At 38.5% G+C, this 23,591-nt stretch overlaps 1 protein-coding gene across 1 annotated transcript in view; it reads left to right on the top strand.

Annotated features, from left to right (window-relative positions):
* The window catches only part of KIF7 (kinesin family member 7), a 111,602-nt gene extending 90,050 nt beyond the window's left edge, over positions 1–21,552 (top strand). The window contains exons 18-19 of the mRNA XM_053717671.1: positions 5,998–6,162; positions 20,260–21,552. Coding sequence (XP_053573646.1) covers positions 5,998–6,162; positions 20,260–20,645 — 551 coding nt within the window. The 3' untranslated portion in view covers positions 20,646–21,552. The remainder of the gene's footprint in view (positions 1–5,997; positions 6,163–20,259) is intronic.
* Positions 21,553–23,591: the final 2,039 nt, after the last annotated feature.

Genomic DNA, 23,591 nt, shown 5'->3' with positions numbered 1-23,591 from the left:
AGACACAATCACACACAGAGGGTTAGAGAGAAAGAGAGAGACACACAATCACACACAGAGGGTTAGAGAGAGAGACACACAATCACACACAGAGGGTTAGAGAGAGAGAGAAAGAGAGAGACACACAATCACACACAGAGGGTTAGAGAGAGAGACACAATCACACACAGAGTGTTGGAGAGAGAGAGAAAGAGAGAGAGACACAATCACACACAGAGGGTTAGAGAGAGAGAGAAAGAGAGAGACACAATCACACACAGAGGGTTAGAGAGAGAGAGAGACACAATCACACACAGAGGGTTAGAGAGAGAGAAAGAAAGAGAGAGAGACACAATCACACACAGAGGGTTAGAGAGAGAAAGAGATAGAGAGACACAATCACACACAGAGGGTTAGAGAGACAGAGACACAATCACACACAGAGGGTTAGAGAGAGAGACAGAGACACAATCACACACAGAGGGTTAGAGAGAGAGACGCACAATCACACACAGAGGGTTAGAGAGAGAGAGACACAATCACACACAGAGGGTTAGAGAAAGAGAGAGAGACACAATCACACACAGAGGGTTAGAGAGAGAGACACAATCACACACAGAGGGTTAGAGAGAGAGAGACACAATCACACACAGAGGGTTAGAGAGAGAGAGAGACATAATCACACACAGAGGGGTAGAGAGAGAGAAAGAGAGGGAGACACAATCACACACAGGGTTAGAGAAAGAGAGGGAGACACAATCACACACAGGGTTAGAGAGAGAGAAAGAGAGAGAGAGACACAATCATACACAGAGGTTAGAGAAAGAGAGAGAGAGAGACACACAATCACACACAGAGGGTTAGAGAGAGAGAAAGAGAGACACAATCACACACAGGGTTAGAGAGAAAGAGAGAGACACAATCACACACAGAGGTTAGAGAGAGAAAGAGAGACACACAATCACACACAGAGGGTTAGAGAGAGAGAAAGAGACACAATCACACACAGAGGGTTAGAGAGAAAGAGAGAGAGAGACACAATCACACACAGAGGGTTAGAGAGAGAGAGAGACACAGTCACACACAGAGGGTTAGAGAGAGAGAGAAAGAGAGAGAGACACACAATCACACACAGAGGGTTAGAGAGAGAAAGAGAGAGAGAGACACACAATCACACACAGAGGGTTAGAGAAAGAGACACAATCACACACAGGGTTAGAGAGAGAGAAAGAGAGAGACACAATCACACACAGAGGGTTAGAGAGAGAGAGAAAAAGAGACACACAATCACACACAGAGGGTTAGAGAGAGAGAGAACGAGAGAGAGACACAATCACACACAGAGGGTTAGAGAGAAAGAGAGAGACACACAATCACACACAGAGGGTTAGAGAGAGAGAAAGACACACAATCACACACAGAGGGTTAGAGAGAGAGAGAAAGAGAGAGACACACAATCACACACAGAGGGTTAGAGAGAGAGACACAATCACACACAGAGTGTTGGAGAGAGAGAGAAAGAGAGAGAGACACAATCACACACAGAGGGTTAGAGAGAGAGAGAAAGAGAGAGACACAATCACACACAGAGGGTTAGAGAGAGAGACACAATCACACACAGAGGGTTAGAGAGAGAGAGAGAGAAAGAGAGAGAGACACAATCACACACAGAGGGTTAGAGAGAGAGAGAGACACAATCACACACAGAGGGTTAGAGAGAGAAAGAGATAGAGAGACACAATCACACACAGAGGGTTAGAGAGACAGAGACACAATCACACACAGAGGGTTAGAGAGAGAGACACAATCACACACAGAGGGTTAGAGAGAGAGAGACACAATCACACACAGAGGGTTAGAGAGAGAGAGACACAATCACACACACAGGGTTAGAGAGAGAGAGAGAGACAGAGACACAATCACACACAGAGGGTTAGAGAGACACACAATCACACACAGAGGGTTACAGAGAGAGAGAGAGACACACACAATCACACAGAGGGTTAGAGAGAAAGAGAGAGAGAAACAATCACACACAGAGGGTTAGAGAGAAAGAGAGAGACACAATCACACACAGAGGGTTAGAGAGAGAGAGACACAATCACACACAGAGGGTTAGAGAGAGAGAAAGAGAGACACAATCACACACAGAGGGTTAGAGAGAGACACAATCACACAGAGGGATAGAGAGAGAGAGAGATACACAATCACACACAGAGGGTAAGAGAAAGAGAGAGAGACACAATCACACACAGAGGGTTAGAGAGAGAGAGAGAGAGAAAGAGACACAATCATACACAGGGTTAGAGAGAGAGAAAGAGAGACACAATCACACACAGAGGGTTAGAGAGAGAGAAAGACAGAGAGACACAATCACACACAGAGGGTTAGAGAGACACATAAGGGATGAGAGAGTCAGAGGGGGAGGAAGAGAGACAGAGAGAGAAAGAGACCATGGGGGAGAACAACACATAAGGAGAGAGATGGATAGATAGAGAGAGAGAGACACACACACAAGGGGGGGAGGGATCACTGCATTTTTAAGTAATAAAACAGCAGAGCTACAGAGCGTTCATAAAGTGAGACTATAAATTAGTGTGAAGTACAGAGGCAAGCTGCTAAGTTAGTGGGTGTAAATTTTGAGTAAACAAAATACAAAAACGATCCTTAAACTGCTGTAAAAGAGTAAAAAAAACACTAAACCACATTCATTAAATTATCATTTTCACTAACAGAATCCCTTTCAGTAAAATCTTACTTTAATAAGATGTGGCTAAAACTCTCTCTGCCTCTCTTCCTGCTCTGTAAGGATTCAGGAAGTGACAGTGGCACATTCCACTGCACTTAGAGGGGAAGAACAGAACTCTCTTTTTCCCTTTAGCAAAGCTAGCAGGTTCACAGGACAGCAACAAAATAAATGAAAGTTGTTTTGTTTTTTTCGGGGTTTTTTTGTTTTATATGATTTAACATCCAGCCCCAACCCTAAGTTCCACTTACTAATGCCTCTCACTGGATTGGTTCAGCCCAAATAGGACTGCCTCAAATAAGCAGTTAATGGGCCATGCAATGATCTTAACCACTTTCATCCATTAGGTGGCGCAGCATGTTGTGTAATGGTGGGTAATGGTGCCTCTCCATTGCACAACATGTAGCTGTGAAAAAAAAATGCTGGGGAGAAAAAAAATACAATATTTTTTTTTTTTTTTTTTTTTTATAAAGCCAATAAAAAAATATATATTTTTGCCCATATGAGAGGTGAAGCCCTGCCTCTAGTGACCGCACATCACTGCCTGTGAGGTCTGATTGCTTCAGACGGGGTATCTTGTGTTCCCTGGGGGTGTTGTTCGTTCTAGGACGATTCTGGGTCCAGGGTTCTTGTTTTGGATCGTTTTTGGATGTCTGGAGACTTATGATCCTGTGGACTGGTTCGAGACGACCCAGTTTTTTCAGGGACCCTATGTTGTGACATAGGGGCTAGCTCATGGGCTTGCAAGCAGGAAGGCCAGAGTTCACATCCACCTTCGGGTACTGGTTATATACTTTAAGGCCTGTCTTGTCATTTGGACGGAGTGTGCTCCTCTTCATGGGGAGTTTTCTCTGTTGGGTCAACAGTGGTGTCTGAATGATTTTTTCATTTGGTCCCTGTTTTGATCATACTATGGCTTCATGCCTTGTGGACATGTACGCTGTTCTTATCTATGCCCTTCCCTTTTGAGGGGATAGTTTGTCTTCCTGATGAGCTGGGGTTTCCTCTCTCTGGAGGGTCATTGTCCTGTCATGTGTGTAGGAGGTTCAGATGGCTTATTTCTGTAAGGGGCAGGATCTGCTGCTCTGTGGGCTCTGTTCCACCTGTTGGTAATTGATCTCTCTACGTAGAGACTGTCTAAGAGAGTTGTGACAGGTCTCCTACGGATCTATTGCACTTTTCTCTGTTCCAGGTCCTAGGGGGTTCTCCTTGGGAGTGCCTTATTTTGGAGGAGCGGATTGGGTTGGCACCCGAGCTCTGTTGGGGTGGGTGAGTCCCCCCTTTTTTCTTTCCATTCCCTGGGGGCTTGTGGTTGGGGTCTTTCTGTCCCCCCTGCCTATCAGACATGTCTGTCACTTGGGCTGGTCCGGTGTTGGAGCAGGATCTGAGATCTGTTGCTCTGCTATTTCGTCCTCAGAGCATTTGAGGTACAGTAAGCCTCTTTGAGGTTTCTCCTTTCTCCACGTTCAAGATTTGTGGGAAGGACTGGCGGCTCTTAAATATCCTGCAATGTTATCTGCTGGTTAGTGGATTCTTAGCAATCTGAAGGATCCTATCTTCAGCTGCTTTTTACTTGCCCTGCAAGTATTTAGGTTCAGAGTTATTTTAACCCCTTAATGACCACAATGTACCCTGTATGTCACTGGTCGTTAAGTGTTTTTTCAGGACATAATAGCACAAGTCTAGCAAGAACACGCTATTAATGCCCTCCCTCCAGAAGGCTTTGTGGAATAGAGCAGTCTCAACGCTGGTGGCAAGACCGCGCTATAAAACAATCAAGTCCCAAAAAAAGGCCAGCGACATACAGGGTACGTCGCTGGTCCTTAAGGGGTTAAGATGACTGCAGGTTGCAGTGTTTTTGCTTTAGGTGTTGTTCTTCAGACCTATCTGAGCTTGCTGCACGAGATTTCGTTTCTGAATATTTCGGTATTCTGAGCTACCTTTTTGCGACTTGGGGACCTTCGTCTTCAGTTGCGGTTGCACTGTGTTAGGGGAAGATCCTCTCTCTGTTTCAGACTCCCAGTCTTATCCCGTGTTTTCTCTATTTCTGGGGTCTGAGCGTTGCCTCCCCTTGTTTCTATGAGACTGGTTGGGTCTCTGTTAGCCTGACCCAGTTTCTCGGGTCTTTTTGCTCTGTTTTTATTTAGGACTCGTTGTGCCCTTTTTAGTTTTTTTTTTTTCTGGAGTTCCTTATGCTAGCTAGCATTTACCCTGCCGTTCCTCCTTTTGAGGTTGATAAAATGAGCAGCGCCTTGAGTCCCTTAGGGAGGATTAGCCGCGCTTTACAGGTACAATCATCTTTTCTCTCTGTCTTTTCTTCTTTGTGGAAGAATACGGTAGTTTGTTCCCTTTCTTTAGTCAGGGGTGTGTTGTTTGTTGACCGACTGCTGGGCGATGGTGTCTCTTGGAGGCTGTTGTTTCAGTCGAGTCTAGTTCCTGCGGTCTCTAGCAAGGCTTGTGGTCTATCTGTGGGTCAGTGTCCTTAATCCTTTTTTTCAAAGTTGTTCTCAGCTTCGGACAAAGCAGTATTTTGTTGGGTATGGGTTTTCAGGCCTGGTGCCCTCAGAATGGGCCACCTCTTGTACCCTCCTGTTTTTGCATTCAGTGTCCTCTATAGCTTGGGTATTGTTTTCCCAAAAGTAATGAATGCAGCTGTGGACTTTCCATTTATGAAGAAAAACTTAAATTATGCTTACCTGATCATTTTCTTTTCTTCAGATGGAAAGAGTCCACAGCTCCCCATCCGTATTTTTTCTGTGGGGCGTCTGTTATTTTTCTTCTTCTGGCACCTTTTCACCCTGATTTTTCTTCTACTGTTCCTTGTTCCCTCGGCAGAATGACTGGGGGATGCGGGGAGTGAGGGAGGTATTTAAACCTTTGGCTGGGCTGTCTTTTCTCCTCAACATCCAAAAATTCAAGAACTCCAGCCTCCACATTCAATAAAAGACCTTTATTCTTTCACATATAGGGAAAGGAGAAAAAGTTTTTATTGTAAGAGCAATACAATTGTGTAACCCATTACCTGAGGAGGTAGTAATTGGCAATACTTTGAATACATTTAAAAATGGTTTAGTTACATTTCTGGCTATAAACAGAATTCATGGATGTCATTGCTTGTGTTAAATGGGTCACCTTTTTTAATTGTATTAATTTAAACTCAACTGGAGCTTCTTTGTAAGTATATTAAGATTTGTATAGATTGAACTCAATGGACTCAATGGACTTTTTTTTAACCTCATCTACTATGTTGCTTTGTTATATTTTTCTTTCAGGGCAAATGGGTGAAGGTCTGGCTGTGAGCAAGCGGCAGTATGAAGGCAGGATACAAATGCTTGAAAAAGAACTAGGCTGGTACATGTGGGCTTACCAGGAGCTTAGTCAAAGACTGAGTAAACAGACTGTACCCAGTATGATCCCTCCTGGAGTTCATACCAAAAGTAAGTTATTGCTATACTTAAATAGGTTTCTCAGATGATGGTGATAATTTGTCAGTTGATTCATTACTATTAATAAAGGGGCAATGTAACTGAATAACTAATTGCCAAAACTGAAATGTGCACGGTTCTGTGTTAGATTGAATAACATTATTTTGGCAGTATAGTTGCATTAGCAACATGCTATTAGTAAAATCTATTGCTGTTTTAGCGGCATACATACACATGCTCTTCATGCCCCGTGCACCAGCACTGAAACACTGTGCCAGCCCAGAGAGCAAGTGGTAGTCATTGATTACTTAAATGAGCATGATACCCAAGATTTTCCATCTAAATTAGAATGTTTAAAATGTATTACAGTCCTTTTTTTTTAATAGTAGTTCCTGGGCTCAATAAATTATTTGTATTCTATGGGAATAGTCTCTGTCCAGCACTAAAATGTAGCATTCCAGGGCTCAGTTGTTCACATTCATATGTTGTTGCTTTACTTTTTCCATTTTGCTTTATTCTCTTGGTATCCTTTATTGAAGGTGCACCAATATACATCTGGAAGCTAGCTAAACACATTGGTAAACCAATGGTAAGAGCTGTGCAGCCACCAATCAGCAGATAGCTCCCAGCTTCTGAGCCTACCTATGTATGCTTTTAAACAAAGGATACCAAGAGGACAAATCAAATTAGATAATAAAGTAAATTAAAAAGTTGTTTAAGTTGTATGCTCTATCAATGTAATGAAAGTAAATTGTTGGATTTCATGTCCCTTTAACCTTTATTCATGAAAAAAAAATGTTTTAAATGTTTAACTGCCGTTCTTTTATATACGAACCATGTCCAATTTGCATTAAACAAGCCACTGCTGACTCTGAGCTGATGTAAAGTTTCATAGATAAATGAGTTACAAAGTCTGTAACAAAAAAGAGTGCTTTACCCCTGCAATTATTTAGGAAAAATTCTCCCTGAATAAAACAGGAACGATTTTTAACCATTCATACTTTATTGGTTTAACTATTCAATCATACACGTTTAAAAACACTTAAACTCTCTAGATATCAATATATAGCATAGGTGTGTGAATAATACCTCTGAGAATCATGTATCTATATGTGAAACATACTTGGTTTGTATGATATAAAGCAGTCAGATACAAACGTTATCTTTTGTAGCCGGCTATTAATAAATTCAGAAATAATGCTCTAACAAGAGGACCTGTTAATATGTTGGATGTCAGATTCTGAGATTAAAGCTAATAAGCTAATACTCTGTAATTTAAAAGTCCTTGCTTGCACAGTTAGCTTTAGCACAGCTATTCAGTGTAATACATTCTGTCTGCTTAAAGGGACACTCAAGTCAAAATTAAACTTCATTATTCAGATTACTTGAGCATGTGCAAGAATTCACAGCATATACGTATATGCATTTGTGATTGGCTGATGGCTGTCACATGATAGAGGGGGAGTGGAAATAGACATAACTTTGCAATTTATTTAACAAAAATCTACTACTCATTTGAAGTTCAGACTAAGTGCTATTGCATTGTCTTCTTATCATGCATTTGTTGATTATGCAAATCTACTGTATTGACTGGTCCTTTCTATAGCGGGGGCTAGATTAACGTTTAACTGACTTGTTTCACTTACATAGCACAACATCTGATCTCAGAATATAACACACATTTACAAGCTATTGGCAATCAACAGTTATAGAGAGTAAGAGATTTAAAAAATGAGAGTATGAACTCTCTGAAGTCAGACCCCTGACACGTGTTTCGCTCACACTTCCTCAGAGGGGTTACACATCAGCTGTTTGGTAAATCTATTTACTGGTTCATAAGTCCCACCTTGTGTGTGGGATTGGATGATGATGAGGAATTATCCAATGGGGATACATTTTTCATTTGAAGCCTTATACTACTCTGTTGCATGTTGCAAACTTATGCTTGTTGATTGCGATGATATGTTACTTTGCGAACTTATGCATATGGGTTACGATGATATATGTTGTAAAGTTTGATGTTGAATGCTAGTGCACATAGCATGCACAGCCTACGTACATATGCTGCTGAAACAGCGGTGACTTTTAATTAGAAGCATTTTTTGCTAATAGAAATATATGTTCCAAAAATGCTTCAATTCAAAATTAAAATGCACTCATGCACATTTCAACTTTGATTCTTCATTTCAGAAGTAATGTCAGGAAGCAGGTTTTTTTACAAGAAAGTGTTGTGGATTCATGGAATAAACCTCCAATTGAGGTGGTAAACACAAATATGCCTGGGACATGCATAAGGCTATTCTAAGAAAAAAGTAGTAGACTTGATGGGCCTTTTTGGTTCTTATCTACCGTCAAATTCTTTGTTTCTATGTTTCTGTTGCTTTGATTGTTTTAATTAGGATTTACAATGCTTCTATTCCTTTGTCTCTGACTACACTCTTTCACTAAGCTGTGCCAATAGAGGGCGAGATTAGAGTGTTGCGCAAGTGAAAATAGTTTTTCCTTAATATGAGGAGAGTCCACGGCTTAATTCCTTACTTGTGGGAAATACTGAACCTGGCCACCAGGAGGAGGCAAAGACACCCCAGCCAAAAGCTTAAATACCTCCCCCACTTCCCTCATATCCCAGTCATTCTTTGCCTTTCGTCACAATAGGTTGGCAGAGAAGTGTCAAAAGATACGGAGTAGTTCATTATGAGGGGTATCTTCCCTTTGAAATGGGACTGGAGTTTTAAGTAGTCTTGTCAGCCTCTCAGTGAGAGCATTGATGAAAGTTAGGGTCTGGAGATGCAGCTCCTAAGCAGTCTCAGAGTACAGCGAATGTCAGAGGGCTGTGAAGGGAGTATCACCTATTGAATACAATGTTCATCCTAACGGGGATTTATTTCATAGGTTCTCTGTTATCGGTCGTAGAGATTCATCTCCTACCTCCCTTTTCAGATCGACGATATACTCTTATATACCATTACCTCTACTGATTCACGTTTCAGTACTGGTTTGGCTATCTGCTATATGTGGATGAGTGTCTTTTGGTAAGTATGTTTCCTTTATTTAAGACACACTCAGCTATGGTTTTTTCACTTTGTATATAAAGTTCTAAATATATGTTTATACTTATATTTGCCATGATTCAGGTTTATCAGTATATTTTCTTTTTTGCAGACTGTCAGTTTCATATTAGGGAAATGCATTAATAAAAAATAAAAATTATTTCATGTAATTGGCAAGAGTCCATGAGCTAGTGACGTATGGGATATACAATCCTACCAGGAGGGGCAAAGTTTCCCAAACCTCAAAATGCCTATAAATACACCCCCCACCACACCCACAATTCAGTTTTTACAAACTTTGCCTCCTATGGAGGTGGTAAAGTAAGTTTGTGCTAGATTCTACGTTGATATGCGCTTCTCAGCTTTTTTGAAGCCCGGTTCCTCTCAGAGTGCAGTGAATGACAGAGGGATGTGAAGGGAGTATTACCTATTGAATACAATGGTCAGCCTAACGGGGATCTATTTCATAGGTTCTCTGTTATCAGTCGTAGAGATTCATCTCCTACCTCCCTTTTCAGATCGACGATATACTCTTATATACCATTACCTCTGCTGATTCTCGTTTCAGTACTGGTTTGGCTATCTACTTTATATAGATGAGTGTCTTTTGGGTAAGTATGTTTCCTTTATTTAAGACACTCTCAGCTATGGTTTGGCACTTTATATTTGAAGTTCTAAATATATGTTTGTACTTATATTTGCCATGATTCAGGTTTATCAGTATATTTCCTTTTTGCAGACTGTTAGTTTCATATTTGGGAAATGCATATATTTAAAAAAAAAAAAAAAATTCTTACCTGAAGTTTTCAAATTGACTCTCTTTTCTAAATTGCGGGCTGTTAGGCTCGCGGGAGCGCAAAATGCTATAATTTATTGCGTCATTCTTGGCGCAAGACTTTTTTGGCACGAGAATTACGTTTGTTGTTGACGTGATTTCGTCATTTCCGGCGTCTTAGTTGGCGCCGAGTTTTTTCACGTAGTTGCGTCATCTATGACGCTCGTGTTTGTTGCAGACGTTCTTGGCGCCAAAAAATATTTTGTCAGTTGTGGGCGTCATACTTGGCGCCAAACTTTTGACATTATTTAAGACTTCATTTCTTTTTGCTTCTGGTTTCCAGAGGCTAATTTTGTTTTGCATTTCTTTCCCATTCCTGAAACTGTCATATAAGGAAATTGATCATTTTGCTTTATATGTTATTTTTTCTCTTACATATTGCAAGATGTCTCAAACTGACCCTGTCTCAGAATCTACTACTGGAATCCTGCTGCCTGATGTCGGTTCTACCAAAGCTAAGTGCATTTGTTGTAAACTTGTGGTAACTGTTCCTCCGGCTGTAGTTTGTGATAGTTGTCATGGCAAACTTTTACATGCAGACAATATTTCCATTAGTAGTAGTCCATTACCTGTTGCTGGTCCTTCAACATCTAAAGCTCAGGATATTCCTGTTAATGTGAGAGAATTTGTTTCTAATTCCATTCAGAAGGCTTTGTCTGTCATACCGCCTTCTAATAAACGTAAAAGGTCTTTTAAAACTTCTCATAAAATTGATGAATTTTTAAATGACCGACAACTTTCTGATTTATCTATTCTGCCTTAGATATTGACACTGACAAATCTTCATATTTGTTTAAAATGGAGTATATTCGTTCCTTATTAAAAGAGGTGTTGATTGCATTAGATATGGAGAAGACTAGTCCTCTTGATATTAAAACTAATAAACGTTTAAATTTGGGTTTTAAACCTCATGTAGTTATTCCTGAGGTTTTTTCAGTTCCTGATGCTATTTCAGATGTGATTTCTAGGGAATGGAATATACTGGGTACTTCTTTTACTCCTTCTTCAAGGTTTAACAAACTGTATCCTTTGCCGACTGATAGATTGGAGTTTTGGGAAAAGATCCCCAAAGTTGATGGGGCTATCTCTACTCTTGCAAAGCGTACTACTATTCCTACGGCAGATAGTACTTCTTTTAAAGATCCTTTAGATAGGAAACTTGAATCTTATCTAAGGTAGGCTTATTTATGTTCAGGTCATCTTCTTAGGCCTGCTATTTCTTTGGCTGATGTTTTTTGGTTGGAAACGTTAGCGCAACAAGTACCATATCATAATGTGTATAGCATTGTTAAGTTAATTCAACATGCTAATAATTTCATTCGTGATGACATTTTTGATATCATTAGAATTGATGTTAGATATATGTCTTTAGCTATTTTAGCTAGAAGAGCTTTATGGCTTAAATCTTGGAATGCTGATATGACTTCTAAATCAACGTTGCTATCTCTCTCTTTCCAAGGTAATAAATTATTTGGTTCTCAGTTGGATTTGATTATTTCAACTGTCACTGGGGGGAAGGCAGCTTTTTTGCCTCAGGATAAAAAATCTAAGGGTAAATTTAAGGCTGCTAATCGTTTTCGTTCCTTTCGACAAAATAAGGAACAGAAACCTGATCCTTCCCCTAAGGGAACGGTTTCCATTTGATCTAAATCAGCCCCCAAGTCCGCATGAAGGTGCGGCCCTCATTCCAGCTCAAATGGTAGGGGGCTGACTAAGTTTTTTCAAGGATGTTTGGATCAATTCAGTCCAAAATCATTGGATTCAGAACATTGTCTCTCAGGGGTACAGAATAGGTTTCAAAATAAGACCATATCTTCATATTCCGATTCATCCAGATCACTATCAGTTCCTGAGATTCTCTTTTCTAGACAAGCATTACCAATTTGTTGCTCTTCCTTTTGGCCTAGCGACAGCTCCAAGGATCTTTTCAAAGGTTCTCAGTGCCATACTCTCTGTAATCAGAGAGCGGGGTATTGCGGTGTTTCCTTATTTGGACGATATCTTGGTACTTGCTCAGTCTTTACGTTCTGCAGAATCTCACACGAATCAACTAGTGTTGTTTCTTCAAAGACATGGTTGGAGGATCAATTTACCAAAAAGTTCTTTGATTCCTCAGACAAGGGTAACCTTTTTAGGTTTCCAAATAGATTCAGTATCCATGACTTTGTCTCTAACAGACAAGAGACATCTGAAATTGGTTGCAGCTTGTCGGAACCTTCAGTTTCAATCATTCCCTTCAGTAGCTATGTGCATGGAGGTTTTAGGTCTCATGACTGCAGCATCGGACGCGATCCCCTTTGCTCGTTTTCACATGAGACCTCTTCAGCTTTGTATGCTGAACCAATGGTGCAGGGATTATACAAAGATATCACAATTAATATCCTTAAATCCCAATGTTCGACTATCTCTGACTTGGTGGTTAGATCACCATCGTTTAGTTCAAGGGGCCTCTTTTGTTCATCCAACCTGGACTGTGATCACAACAGATGTGAGTCTTTCAGGTTGGGGAGCTGTCTGGGGATCTCTGACAGCGCAGGGGGTTTGGAAATCTCAAGAGGCGAGATTACCAATCAATATTTTGGAACTCCATGCGATTCTCAGAGCTCTTCAGTCTTTGCCTCTACTGAAGAGAGAACCGTTTATTTGTTTTCAGACAGACAATGTCACAACCGTGGCGTATGTCAATCATCAAGGTGGGACTCACAGTCCTCAAGCTATGAAAGAAGTATCTTGGATACTTGCTTGGGCGGAATCCAGCTCCTGTCTAATTTCTGCGGTCCATATCCCAGGTATAGACAATTGGGAAGCGGATTATCTCAGTCGTCAGACTTTACATCCGGGAGAGTGGACTCTTCACCCAGATGTGTTTTTTCAGATTGTTCAGATGTGGGGGCTTCCAGAAATGGATCTGATGGCTTCTCATCTAAACAGGAAACTTCCCAGGTATCTGTCCAGGTCCAGGGATCCTCAGGCGGAAGCAGTGGATGCGTTGACACTTCCTTGGAATTATCAACCTGCTTATATTTTTCCGCCTCTAGTTCTTCTTCCAAGAGTGATTTCCAAAATCATAATGGAACGTTCGTTTTGTACTGCTGGTGGCTCCAGCATGGCCACACAGGTTTTGGTATGTGGATCTTATTCGGATGTCCAGTTGCCAACCTTGGCCACTTCCGTTAAGGCCAGATCTTCTATCTCAAGCCCCGTTTTTCCATCAGGATCTCAAATCATTAAATTTGAAGGTATGGAGATTGAACACTTAGTGCTTAGTCATAGAGGTTTCTCTGACTCAGTGATTAAAGTGATGGTAAACTCTCCCCTTTATAAAATCAGATCTGGAATGTAAGCGCTATTTTAGATGGAGTTTAATTAATTTGCTGTAATGAAGATGCAGTATAACTTAGTTATTAATATAGATATGAAATTCAAATACTGCATGCTCCTCCGCCCACTTCAAAAGTAAACTTTTCTGTGAGCTAACAGATTGAATTGTTGTCCAATCAGCACTCTCCCCATATGGCACTTTTGTTGTAGCTAGAGCATTGATTGGAGAGTAATTCAATCATTTAGCTGACAGGAGAATTGACTTTTGAAGTGGGTGGTGTAACGTGGGGTAGTTGAATTTCATATCTATATTAATAATTAAGTCATAGCGCATCTTCATTGCACATGATGAATAAAACCCCATCTAAAATAGCGCTTACATTCCAGATCTGATTTTATAAAGGGGAGAGTTTACCATCACTTTAATACTATGTTGCAGGCTCGTAAATCTGTGTCTAGAAAGATTTATTATCGAGTTTGGAAGACTTACATTTCATGGTGCTCTTCTCATAAATTCTCTTGGCATTCTTTTAGAATTCCTAGAATTTTACAGTTTCTTCAGGATGGTTTAGATAAGGGTTTGTCTGCAAGTTCCTTGAAAGGACAAATCTCTGCTCTTTCTGTTCTGTTCCACAGAAAAATTGCTAATCTTCCTGACATTCATTGTTTTGTTCAGGCTTTGGTTCGTATCAGGCCTGTCATTAAATCAATCTCTCCTCCTTGGAGTCTTAATTTGGTTTTGAAGGCTTTACAGGCTCCTCCGTTTGAGCCTATGCATTCTCTGGACATGAAATTACTTTCTTGGAAAGTATTGTTCCTTTTGGCCATCTCTTCTGCTAGAAGAGTTTCTGAATTATCTGCTCTTTCTTGTGAGTCTCCTTTTCTTTCATTAGTAGACAAATTGTTGTCCCTTCTTTGTGTCCTAATCCTAAGAATTCTTTGGAAAGATCTTTACATTCTTTGGATGTGGTGAGAGCTTTGAAATATTATGTTGAAGCTACTAAAGATTTCAGGAAGACTTCTAGTGTATTTGTTATCTTTTCTGGTTCTAGGAAAGGTCAGAAGGCTTCTGCCATTTCTTTGGCATCTTGGTTAAAGCTTTTGATACATCATGCTTATTTGGAGTCGGGTAAATCCCCGCCTCAGAGGATTACGGCTCATTCTACTAGGTCAGTTTCCACTTCCTGGGCTTTTAAGAATGAAGCTTCTGTTGATCAGATTTGCAAAGCAGCAACTTGGTCTTCTTTGCATACTTTTACTAAATTCTACCATTTTTATGTTTTTTTTTCTTCAGAAGCAGTTTTTGGTAGAAAAGTTCTTCAGGCAGCTGTTTCAGTTTGATTCTTCTGCTTATAATTTCAGTTTTTTCTTTATAAGATTAAAACTTATGATTTGGGTTGTGGATTCATTTTTTTTTCTTCAGCGGAATTGGCTGTCTTTATTTTTATCCCTCCCTCTTGAGTGGAGTTCCACATCTTGGGTATTTGCTATCCCATACGTCACTAGCTCATGGACTCTTGCCAATTACATGAAAGAAAACATCATTTATGTAAGAATTTACCTGATAAATTCATTTCTTTCATATTGGCAAGAGTCCATGAGACCCACCCTTTTTATGGTGGTTATGATTTTTTTGTATAAAGCACAATTATTCCAATTCCTTTGTTGATGCTTTTTTTACTCTTTTCTGTATCACCCCACTACTTGGCTATTCGTTAAACTGAATTGTGGGTGTGGTGAGGGGTGTATTTATAGGCATTTTGAGGTTTGGGAAACTTTGCCCCTTCTGGTAGGATTGTATATCCCATACGTCACTAGCTCATGGACTCTTGCCAATATGAAAGAAATGAATTTATCAGTTAAATTCTTACATAAATTATGTTTTTTTGAGCAGGCAGACTTTTCATCCCGGGGAGTGGGCTCTCCATCCGGAGGTATTTTAAATTATATCTCTCAGGTGGGGGGATCCGGAGGTGGACTTGATGGCGTTGCGTCAACATGCCAAACTTCCAATATACAGTTCGAGATCAAGAGACCCTCAAGCTGTTCTAATAGATGCTCTGGCGGTTCCTTGGAACTTCAGTCTAGCATACCCGTTTCATCCATTTTCTCTCCTTCCACGAGTCATTGCTCATATCAAACATAAGAGGGCGTCTGTGATTCTAATAGCTCCTGCCTGGCCTTGCAAGATCTGGTTTGCGTATCTGGTGAAGATGTCCTCTCTTCCCCCTTGTAGGTTGTCTCTGAGGAAGGACCGTCTACTTCGGGGGCCTTTCCTCCACCCAAATCTGAATTCTCTAAAGCTGACTGCTTGGAGATTGATTGATTATGAGCCTGAAGCATAGTATTGATGACCTTCTCAGAGAAGCCACGTCTAGCCAACACTAGGCGTGGCTTCTCTGAGAAGGTCATCAATACTATGCTTCAGGCTCGTAAGCCTGTTACTTGTAAGATTTACCATAAGGTATGGTGTAAATACCTCTATTGGTTTGAATCTAAAGTTTTCTTTTGGAGCAGGATAAGGATACCCAGAATTTTGTCTTTGCTTCAGGAAGGCCTGGAGAAGGGTTTGTCAGTCAGTACTCTGAAGGGTCAGATTTCTGCACTGTCTATTCTTTTGCACAAACGTCTGGTAGATCTGCTAAATGTCCAATCTTTTGTTCAGGCCCTGGTCAGAATGGGCCTGTGTTTAAACCTTTTGCTCCTCCTTGGAGCCTTAATCTTGTTCTAAAAGTTTTGCAGCAGGCTCCGTTTGAGCTGACTCATTCTGTTGATATTAAATTGTTAACTTAGAAGGTTTTGTTTCTTCTTGCTATTTCTTCTGCTCGCAGAGTTTCCAAGCTTTCGACTCTGCAGTGTGATTCCTCTTACCTTATTTTTCATGCAGATAAGGCAGTCCTCCTTACAAAGCTGGGATTTCTTCCTAAGGTAGTGTCGGATCGCAATATTAATCAGGAAATTGTTGTTCCTTCCTTTTTGTCCCAATCCTCCTTCCCAGAAGGAACGTCTTTTGCATTACCTGGATGTTGTGCGTGCTCTTAAATTTTATCTTCAAGCAACTAAAGATTTTCAGCAATCTTCTGCCTTGTTCGTTGTTTTCTCTGGTAAGCGTAAAGGTCAAAAGGCCACTTCTACTACTCTTTCTCTCTGGTTGACAAGTGTTATCAAGTTAGCTTATGAGACAGCTGGTCATCAGCCTCCTGAGAGAATTACGGCTCATTCCACTAGGGCTGTCTATCCTTTGTGGGCTTTCAAGAATAGAGCCTCTGTGGAACAAATTTGCAAGGCAGCCACATGGTCCTCTTTGCATACCTTTTCAAAATGTTATACTTTCGCCTCAGCGGAGGCTTCCTATGGGAGAAAAGTTCTTCAAGTGGTGGTGCCTTCTGTTTAGGTCATCATTTCTTGTTCTCCCTCCCTTTCATTCTGTGTCCTCTAGCTTGGGTTTTGGTTTGGTTCCCACTAGTAATTGGAATAAAATCCTGCACTCTCCATGCCATAGCAAAGAAAACTAAATTTATGCTTACCTGATAAATTTATTTATTTCCGGGCATGGAGAGTCCACGACTGCCCTTATTTCAATTTAAGACAACAGGTTTTTTTTTTTTACAAACCTCAGGCACCTCTATACCCTTGTGTTATCTTCTTCTTTCATTTCCCTTCGGCCGAATGAGTGGGAGATATGGGTAAGGGAAGTGAAACTTAACACCTCTGCTGGGGTGCTCTTTGCCTCCTCCTGCTGGCCAGGAGTTGAATATCCCACTAGTAATTGGAATTAAATTGTGGACTCTCCATGCCCGGAAAGAGAGAAATTTATCAGGTAAGCATAAATTTTGTTATCGCAGATATTTGCGCGCGTGCCGGGTTTACCTCTCATATTACGAGTTGAAAGTAAATGCGATCGCTTGAGTGCAGTTAAGATTTACACTAGAAAGATTACTGAGTCTTCTCGCAAAACAAAAAAGTGTCACAAAACACATAAAAATAAATTGAAATGTACAGTTACACACATAACACAATCTAATAAAAAATATTTTTTAAAAATTGCACAAAAAAGGTATAAGGTATATCAAAGTTGAACTTGCCTGGTCTCCTCTCCAGGCTCTGCTGTCTAATCACAGAGCGTCTGATCGCACCATTGAGCTGAATGTAGCTCGCTCCTGGTCTGGTAGCGGGAGCGAGCTACATTCAGTTCAATTGCGCAATTGGCCACGCTGTGATTAGACAGCGCACCCGCGAAGCGCTTTTCAAAACCAAGATCTGATCAGAAGAGCCTGGAGAGGAGACCAGGTAAGTTCATCTTTTGATTTTGAAAGCTGCCGCTAAAATAATGTAATATAATTCTGCAGTATGTGCAGAATTATATAACATTAGTTTTTAATCTTACTGTCCCTTAAATAAAGTGTTATACTGTGTATTTACTGTGAATATTTCACATTTCTATGTTCTGCACATAGCAGAATATATTATATGTATGTATAGATATTTATATATATATATATATATATATACACATATATACATACAGTGTGTGTGTGTGTATATATATATATATATATATATATATATATGTGTGTGTGTGTGTATATATATATATATATATATATATATATATATACACAGTATGTGTATGTATGTATATATATATATAAATTGTGTGTATATCAGATATATGTAGAAACACGTATTTATGAATAAATAGAACATATTCTGCTATGTGAAGAACATTGGAATGTGAAATATTCATGTTTTAATCTTGGGTTAGGGGACTTGAAAATAGGAAATCATGTTTGAAGCTAGTAGAGTGTTGTTGTTTATTTCCATTATTTTTTTTTTCTATTGACTTCTATGGGGGAATAGAATATCGTCTGCGCGATAACGTAAGTTTGGCTTTTTACGTTCATCGGGTAAGCGCGTGAGTGAAAGCAGTTTGCTTTCAACTTGTAATAGGAGCGCTACCCAACACGCGCAAAAAGCTTACTTCTAGCGGAGTTAGTACTCGAGTGGGAGTGTTACATTTTGCTCCACTTGTAATCTGGCCCAGAATGTTTAAGCACTTAGTTTCAACTTTTTTTTTTTTGTAATCTTCGTTACATAAATCAAGTAGATAATCTTTCCGATCGTGTTATGCAGTTTTATCATGAAGCTGAGGAGCAAAGGATGTTATCGAATAAGAAATTACAACAGAAAACCCTTAGAGGGAAATTAAACACCAAAAATGTTATTGCTTAAAAAGATGTATAATCCCTTTTTTATCATTTCCCAGTTTTGCATAACCAACACTGTTATAGAAATATACTTTTTACCTCTGTAATTACCTTGTATCTAAGCCTCTGCATACTGCATCCTTATCTCAGATCTTTTGACAGACTTGCCTTTAAGGCAATTAGTGCTGACTCTTAAATAACTTCACGTGTGTGAGCACAATGTTATCTATATGAAACACATGAACTAATGCCCTCTAGCTGTGAAAAACTGTAAAATACATTTAGATAAGAGGCGGCCTTCAAGAGCTTAGAAATTAGCATATGAGCCTACCTAATGCAAATTTGATAATAAAAGTAAATTAGAAAGTTATTTAAAATGACTTGCCCTATCTGAATCATGAAAGTTTCATTTGGACTTTACTATCCCTTTAACTACACATCAATTAAACTTACAAGCAATTGAAAAATTACATGCTCTACTATGAGCATATCATTTTGACACTAGTGACCCTGCAGTGTTATGTGTACCACTTGGGAACCACAGAGTACTGCTGGTACTGAGCAGAAACTAACGGTCAACCACTTGCAGTAGTTGTACATTTGTCATGGTCTGTAGCTCCCGTGCAGTTTAACTGTGTGTTTAACCCCTGAAAAGGGGTCAAAAACATAGCATTGCAGGAGAACATGTAATTATTCCAACACAATAGCCCTTTAAATACTTAGTATTAACAATAATATTATCCTGTAATAACTCTTCTTCACACCAAGAGAGAGATGCTCAAAATATAAAAAACCAGTTGTGTATCTTACAAGAGTATACACATAAGGGCCCTAGTTAGTGATAAAGGATCCTAGATATTTTTATATTTGTCGAGCAATGCATCAATCCAGTAGAGCAGTGATTTTTAACCTTTTTTTTGCCGTGGCACACTTTTTACATTAAAAAATCCTGTGGCACACCACCATCCCAAAATTTTAAAAAAATCACACATTGTAGCCTAATACAGCATATATATACACACATACACACAAACACACACATACTGTATGTATTGTGCTGTTATGCCATGCCTCCTACAAACTACCCCTGCACTGGGAGTAAAAAACAAGCAAAGTTTAAAAAATATGTCACACTGTTGTCAGTCTGCCGTGGCACACCTGAGGATCTCTCACGGCACACTAGTTGAAAAACACTGCAGTAGAGCATAGCTCTGGGATAATGAAGTGTTTTAAATTACTTTAGAAATAATTATAAGGAAGCATTTCTTATCTTTGGTAATTCTTTTTAATCTATTCTAAAGTTAAATGTCCAAAAACTGTCCATAAATGTGCCCTAGAAAAAAATAGAGTTGTACTATAAAATCTGCTCCATGAACTATTTAGCAATTACAAGCCCTTCCTCATAATTTATTTTATTTTTGGTGTAAAATAAAAATAATGAACTACTTTAAAAGTCACTTACCAAAATGCTGTAGATACTAAACCTTTATTTGTTGCTACAAGTGCACTAATAAAACCTTGTGGGTAAAATGTGGGAAGTAAGTCAGATAATACACATCCACTTTGTGCCTAACAGTTGTTGTTGTTTTTAATTCATTTGAGAAATGTGATTATTTAAACACTTTTAATACTCTTAAAAATGGTTGCAGTTTTATTATGCTTTTGCTTATATGTTGGCCTCATTTATATTTTGAAGTGTTTCTTGGAGATGGAAGAACAATCCCTACAGCTGAGAAACAAGTCTATTTAGCTGGTTCCTCTGAAGAAAACTGTACATCTGAAGACATCAACATACAGCCAGTTGTGAGGACCAGGGAGGACTTGATGCATGTGCCTTTGCCACCTACCTGGAGGCGATCTTCTCTACCGAGTGAAGAACATCCAGGACTAGAGGAGATCCGGCACAGAGAGACTGTAATAGAAGCTTTAAATAACAGAGTGGTACAACCATCTGACAATGTTTGTCAGAGAAATGTTATGTATCTTCCAAAATCCCGTAGAGAGCTCCGCAGATGTAATGTTAATGCGATCCCTATTTTTTCCAATGTGGAGATGATTGATGTCCGGAAAAACCCGCTATAGAATGCATTACATTATTTGCTTTCCTTTCATTGATAGAAGTGCAAGGTTTTGCATTTAAAGGGATATGAAACACAAAAAAAAAAATTTGTGATTCACACAGAGCATACCATTTTTTAAAAAAAAGTTTCCTATGTACTTCAATTATCACATTTGCTTAATTCCCGTAATATTCTGTGTTGAACAGATACCTAGGTAGGCATCTGGAGCACTACACGGCAAGAAATAGCATTCTTGCAAAACTGCTGCCATATAGTGCTTCAGAAATGGGCCGGCTACTAAGCATACATCCCTGCTATTCAACAAAAGATTCCAAGAGAATGAAGACAAATTGGAAATAGAAGTAAATTAGAAAGGTGTTTAAAATCACTTGCTCTATCTGAATCATGAAATTATTTTTTGGGGGTTTCATATCCCTTTAAGTAACAAAATAAGACTGCTTAGAATGTTCTTCTAAAAAAATAATACCCTGCAATAAGGCAATATGTTTGCACGTTTTACTCCATATTAATTTAAGCCAACTTTATTGTAAATATTGTTGGAGTCTTTATATTCCTAATGATGCAATTGTACCATAAAACAAAAAGATCATTGATAGTGATTTCTAATATAAGAACACACATTTTCAAAATATTTTGTTTTCATGTGATAGAAACATTTTAACAAATAACTTGTTCCTGGCTGCTTGACAGGGACATGATACATCCACAAACAAGATTTAAAGGCCCAACCTGCTTCTGTCTGTCTCATTCATTTATTGCTTGTATGTCAGATGGAGAAATATTAGTAAAGAACAATAACATATACCTATAACAGGACACAAGAAGGAGAAAGATATCTACTGATCTGCATTATCTGCCATAAGTGTATTGTAAAGCTTTTGTGAGTAATAAAGCACTTAAAAAGTAAATGCTTGACATCTAGCAAATACTAAAGCTATATTTGCTCCCAGGATGATGATATTTTGAGCTATTGTGGTAATCAGACCTTGGTCTAAGAGTTTTTCTTTTGTGGACAATCTCCAATCTGTTGCACAGGAATTATCATGACCTTCTTTTATGTTTTTACTTTGTAACTTGACACTGAAGTTCTTGCAGTTAATTCTATCTAAAAGAGTAGTAAAGTAGAGTGCACTACAGGCTGAAGATGCTGTTGAAATTATTATAATATTTCCTAGCTAAATTGTTGGATTTTATATGAGATGGAACAGGAAATTGCAAGTCATTTGTTTGTCCTAGTACTGTCACAGGCAAATGGCAACAATTGCATTGGTGGTTGATCACTTGTTATTTTTATAAATAATTTGATTTCGGTTTCATTTCTATCCAAGTATTTTGATATAACATCTGTGTGTCTTATTTTAGTAAATTGGCTTCTATAGTGAACATACAAGAATAAATTCATTACATTAATAATGTAAATATCTTTTTGGAACATGGCTATATTTACATTTACTGTTTATTAAAGGCACATGAAGATAAAGTTTTCTTTTGTGATTCAGATAGAGCATACAATTTTGAACTTTCTAATTTACTTCCATTATTAGATTTGCTTCATTTTCATTTTCAATCTTTCATTAAAAGAGCTGCAATGCACTACTGGGAGATGAAGGTAGCTGAAAATTATCCAGTGAACTAATGACATGTGGCATAAATGTCCAACAAAACATACCAAGAGAACAAAACAAATTAGATAATAGAAGTAAATTGGAAAGTTGTTTAAAATTGCATGCTCTATCTGAATCATGAGAGTTTAATTTTCACTTCACTGTCCCTTTGTTATAATATTTGCCCTGCATTATCACATAAAATTAAGCAAAGGAGTGAGACAGAAGATACAGGAAAGGCCATGTAAACCTTCTAGTTGGATTTGTGTATTTTCATGTCCATCAGCTAAGAAGGCAAAACGGTAATTAATACATTTGCTGTATTTAGACCTCCCCACAAAGGATACAAAGATCTTCTTTAAACAGGGCACATTTATCCTGGTCACTGTGTCTTATCTTCAGTTTTGTAACTATTTATATATCAGTTACTGATCACCTACATTTCTGCTTATTTTTTTGTGACTAATTATTTTTCCCCCTATATTTTTTAATTGAGTGGCATGAAAAAATATATTGCCTTAACAGAATCTAAAACTGTGAGTTATTTAACCAATATATAACCATGCAAATATGGTCAATCCTGACACCTCTAGCTTTGTTTTCATTGTTGGAAAAACAGTTCAATCACCTGGTCAAATTTTTTGTAGCACATAACATGCAAAATTTTCTTTAGTTATTTCTAATCATGAACCCTCTTTTAAAAACAGAATACTGCATCTTAGTTACCATCATTTAACCCCAAAGGTGCACATAGTGTATCATGTATAATATATATATATATATATATATATATATATATATATATATATATATATATATAACATGTAAATGTTATTTATTGTGTAAATAGTTCATTTTCTATATTTTTATAATTTTGAATGTTTTTGTTCCTTTATCATATTAAACATATGTCACTACAGTTTTTTTTACTAACAGCTTAAAAATTGTTTGTTTTTTATTAAAAACAAATTTATTAAATGTGTGGTTTTGAAAGTCGGAGCAAAATATTTCTTGATGGCAATTGCATTATTATATTTCTACTTGTGTTTATAAGCAGCATAAATTCATGTTTGCAGCTGACATTTTCCTTATCAATCCCCATAAAATTACTGAGATATATTGTATTATACAGTAGAGTGTCCATGTGTTGTATTGATAGTTGTTTAGAATTGAATCTTCTCTGCTTAAACTGCTTTTTCCATAAGAAATGTGTTACAGTATTATGACTGCTAATATTTCTTTCTTATTTTTGTAAAAGTCCACAATATTATTCTTGGGATTATATCAACTTACACCAGGAGGAGGCAAAGACTGCCAAAAACAGAGTTTAAGTATCCCTCCTA

The sequence above is a fragment of the Bombina bombina genome, chromosome 6 (genome assembly GCF_027579735.1).
Source record: "Bombina bombina isolate aBomBom1 chromosome 6, aBomBom1.pri, whole genome shotgun sequence".
NCBI lineage: Eukaryota > Metazoa > Chordata > Amphibia > Anura > Bombinatoridae > Bombina > Bombina bombina.
Note: the sequence above shows the minus strand (reverse complement) of the source record. Positions and strands in the feature narration are given on the sequence as shown.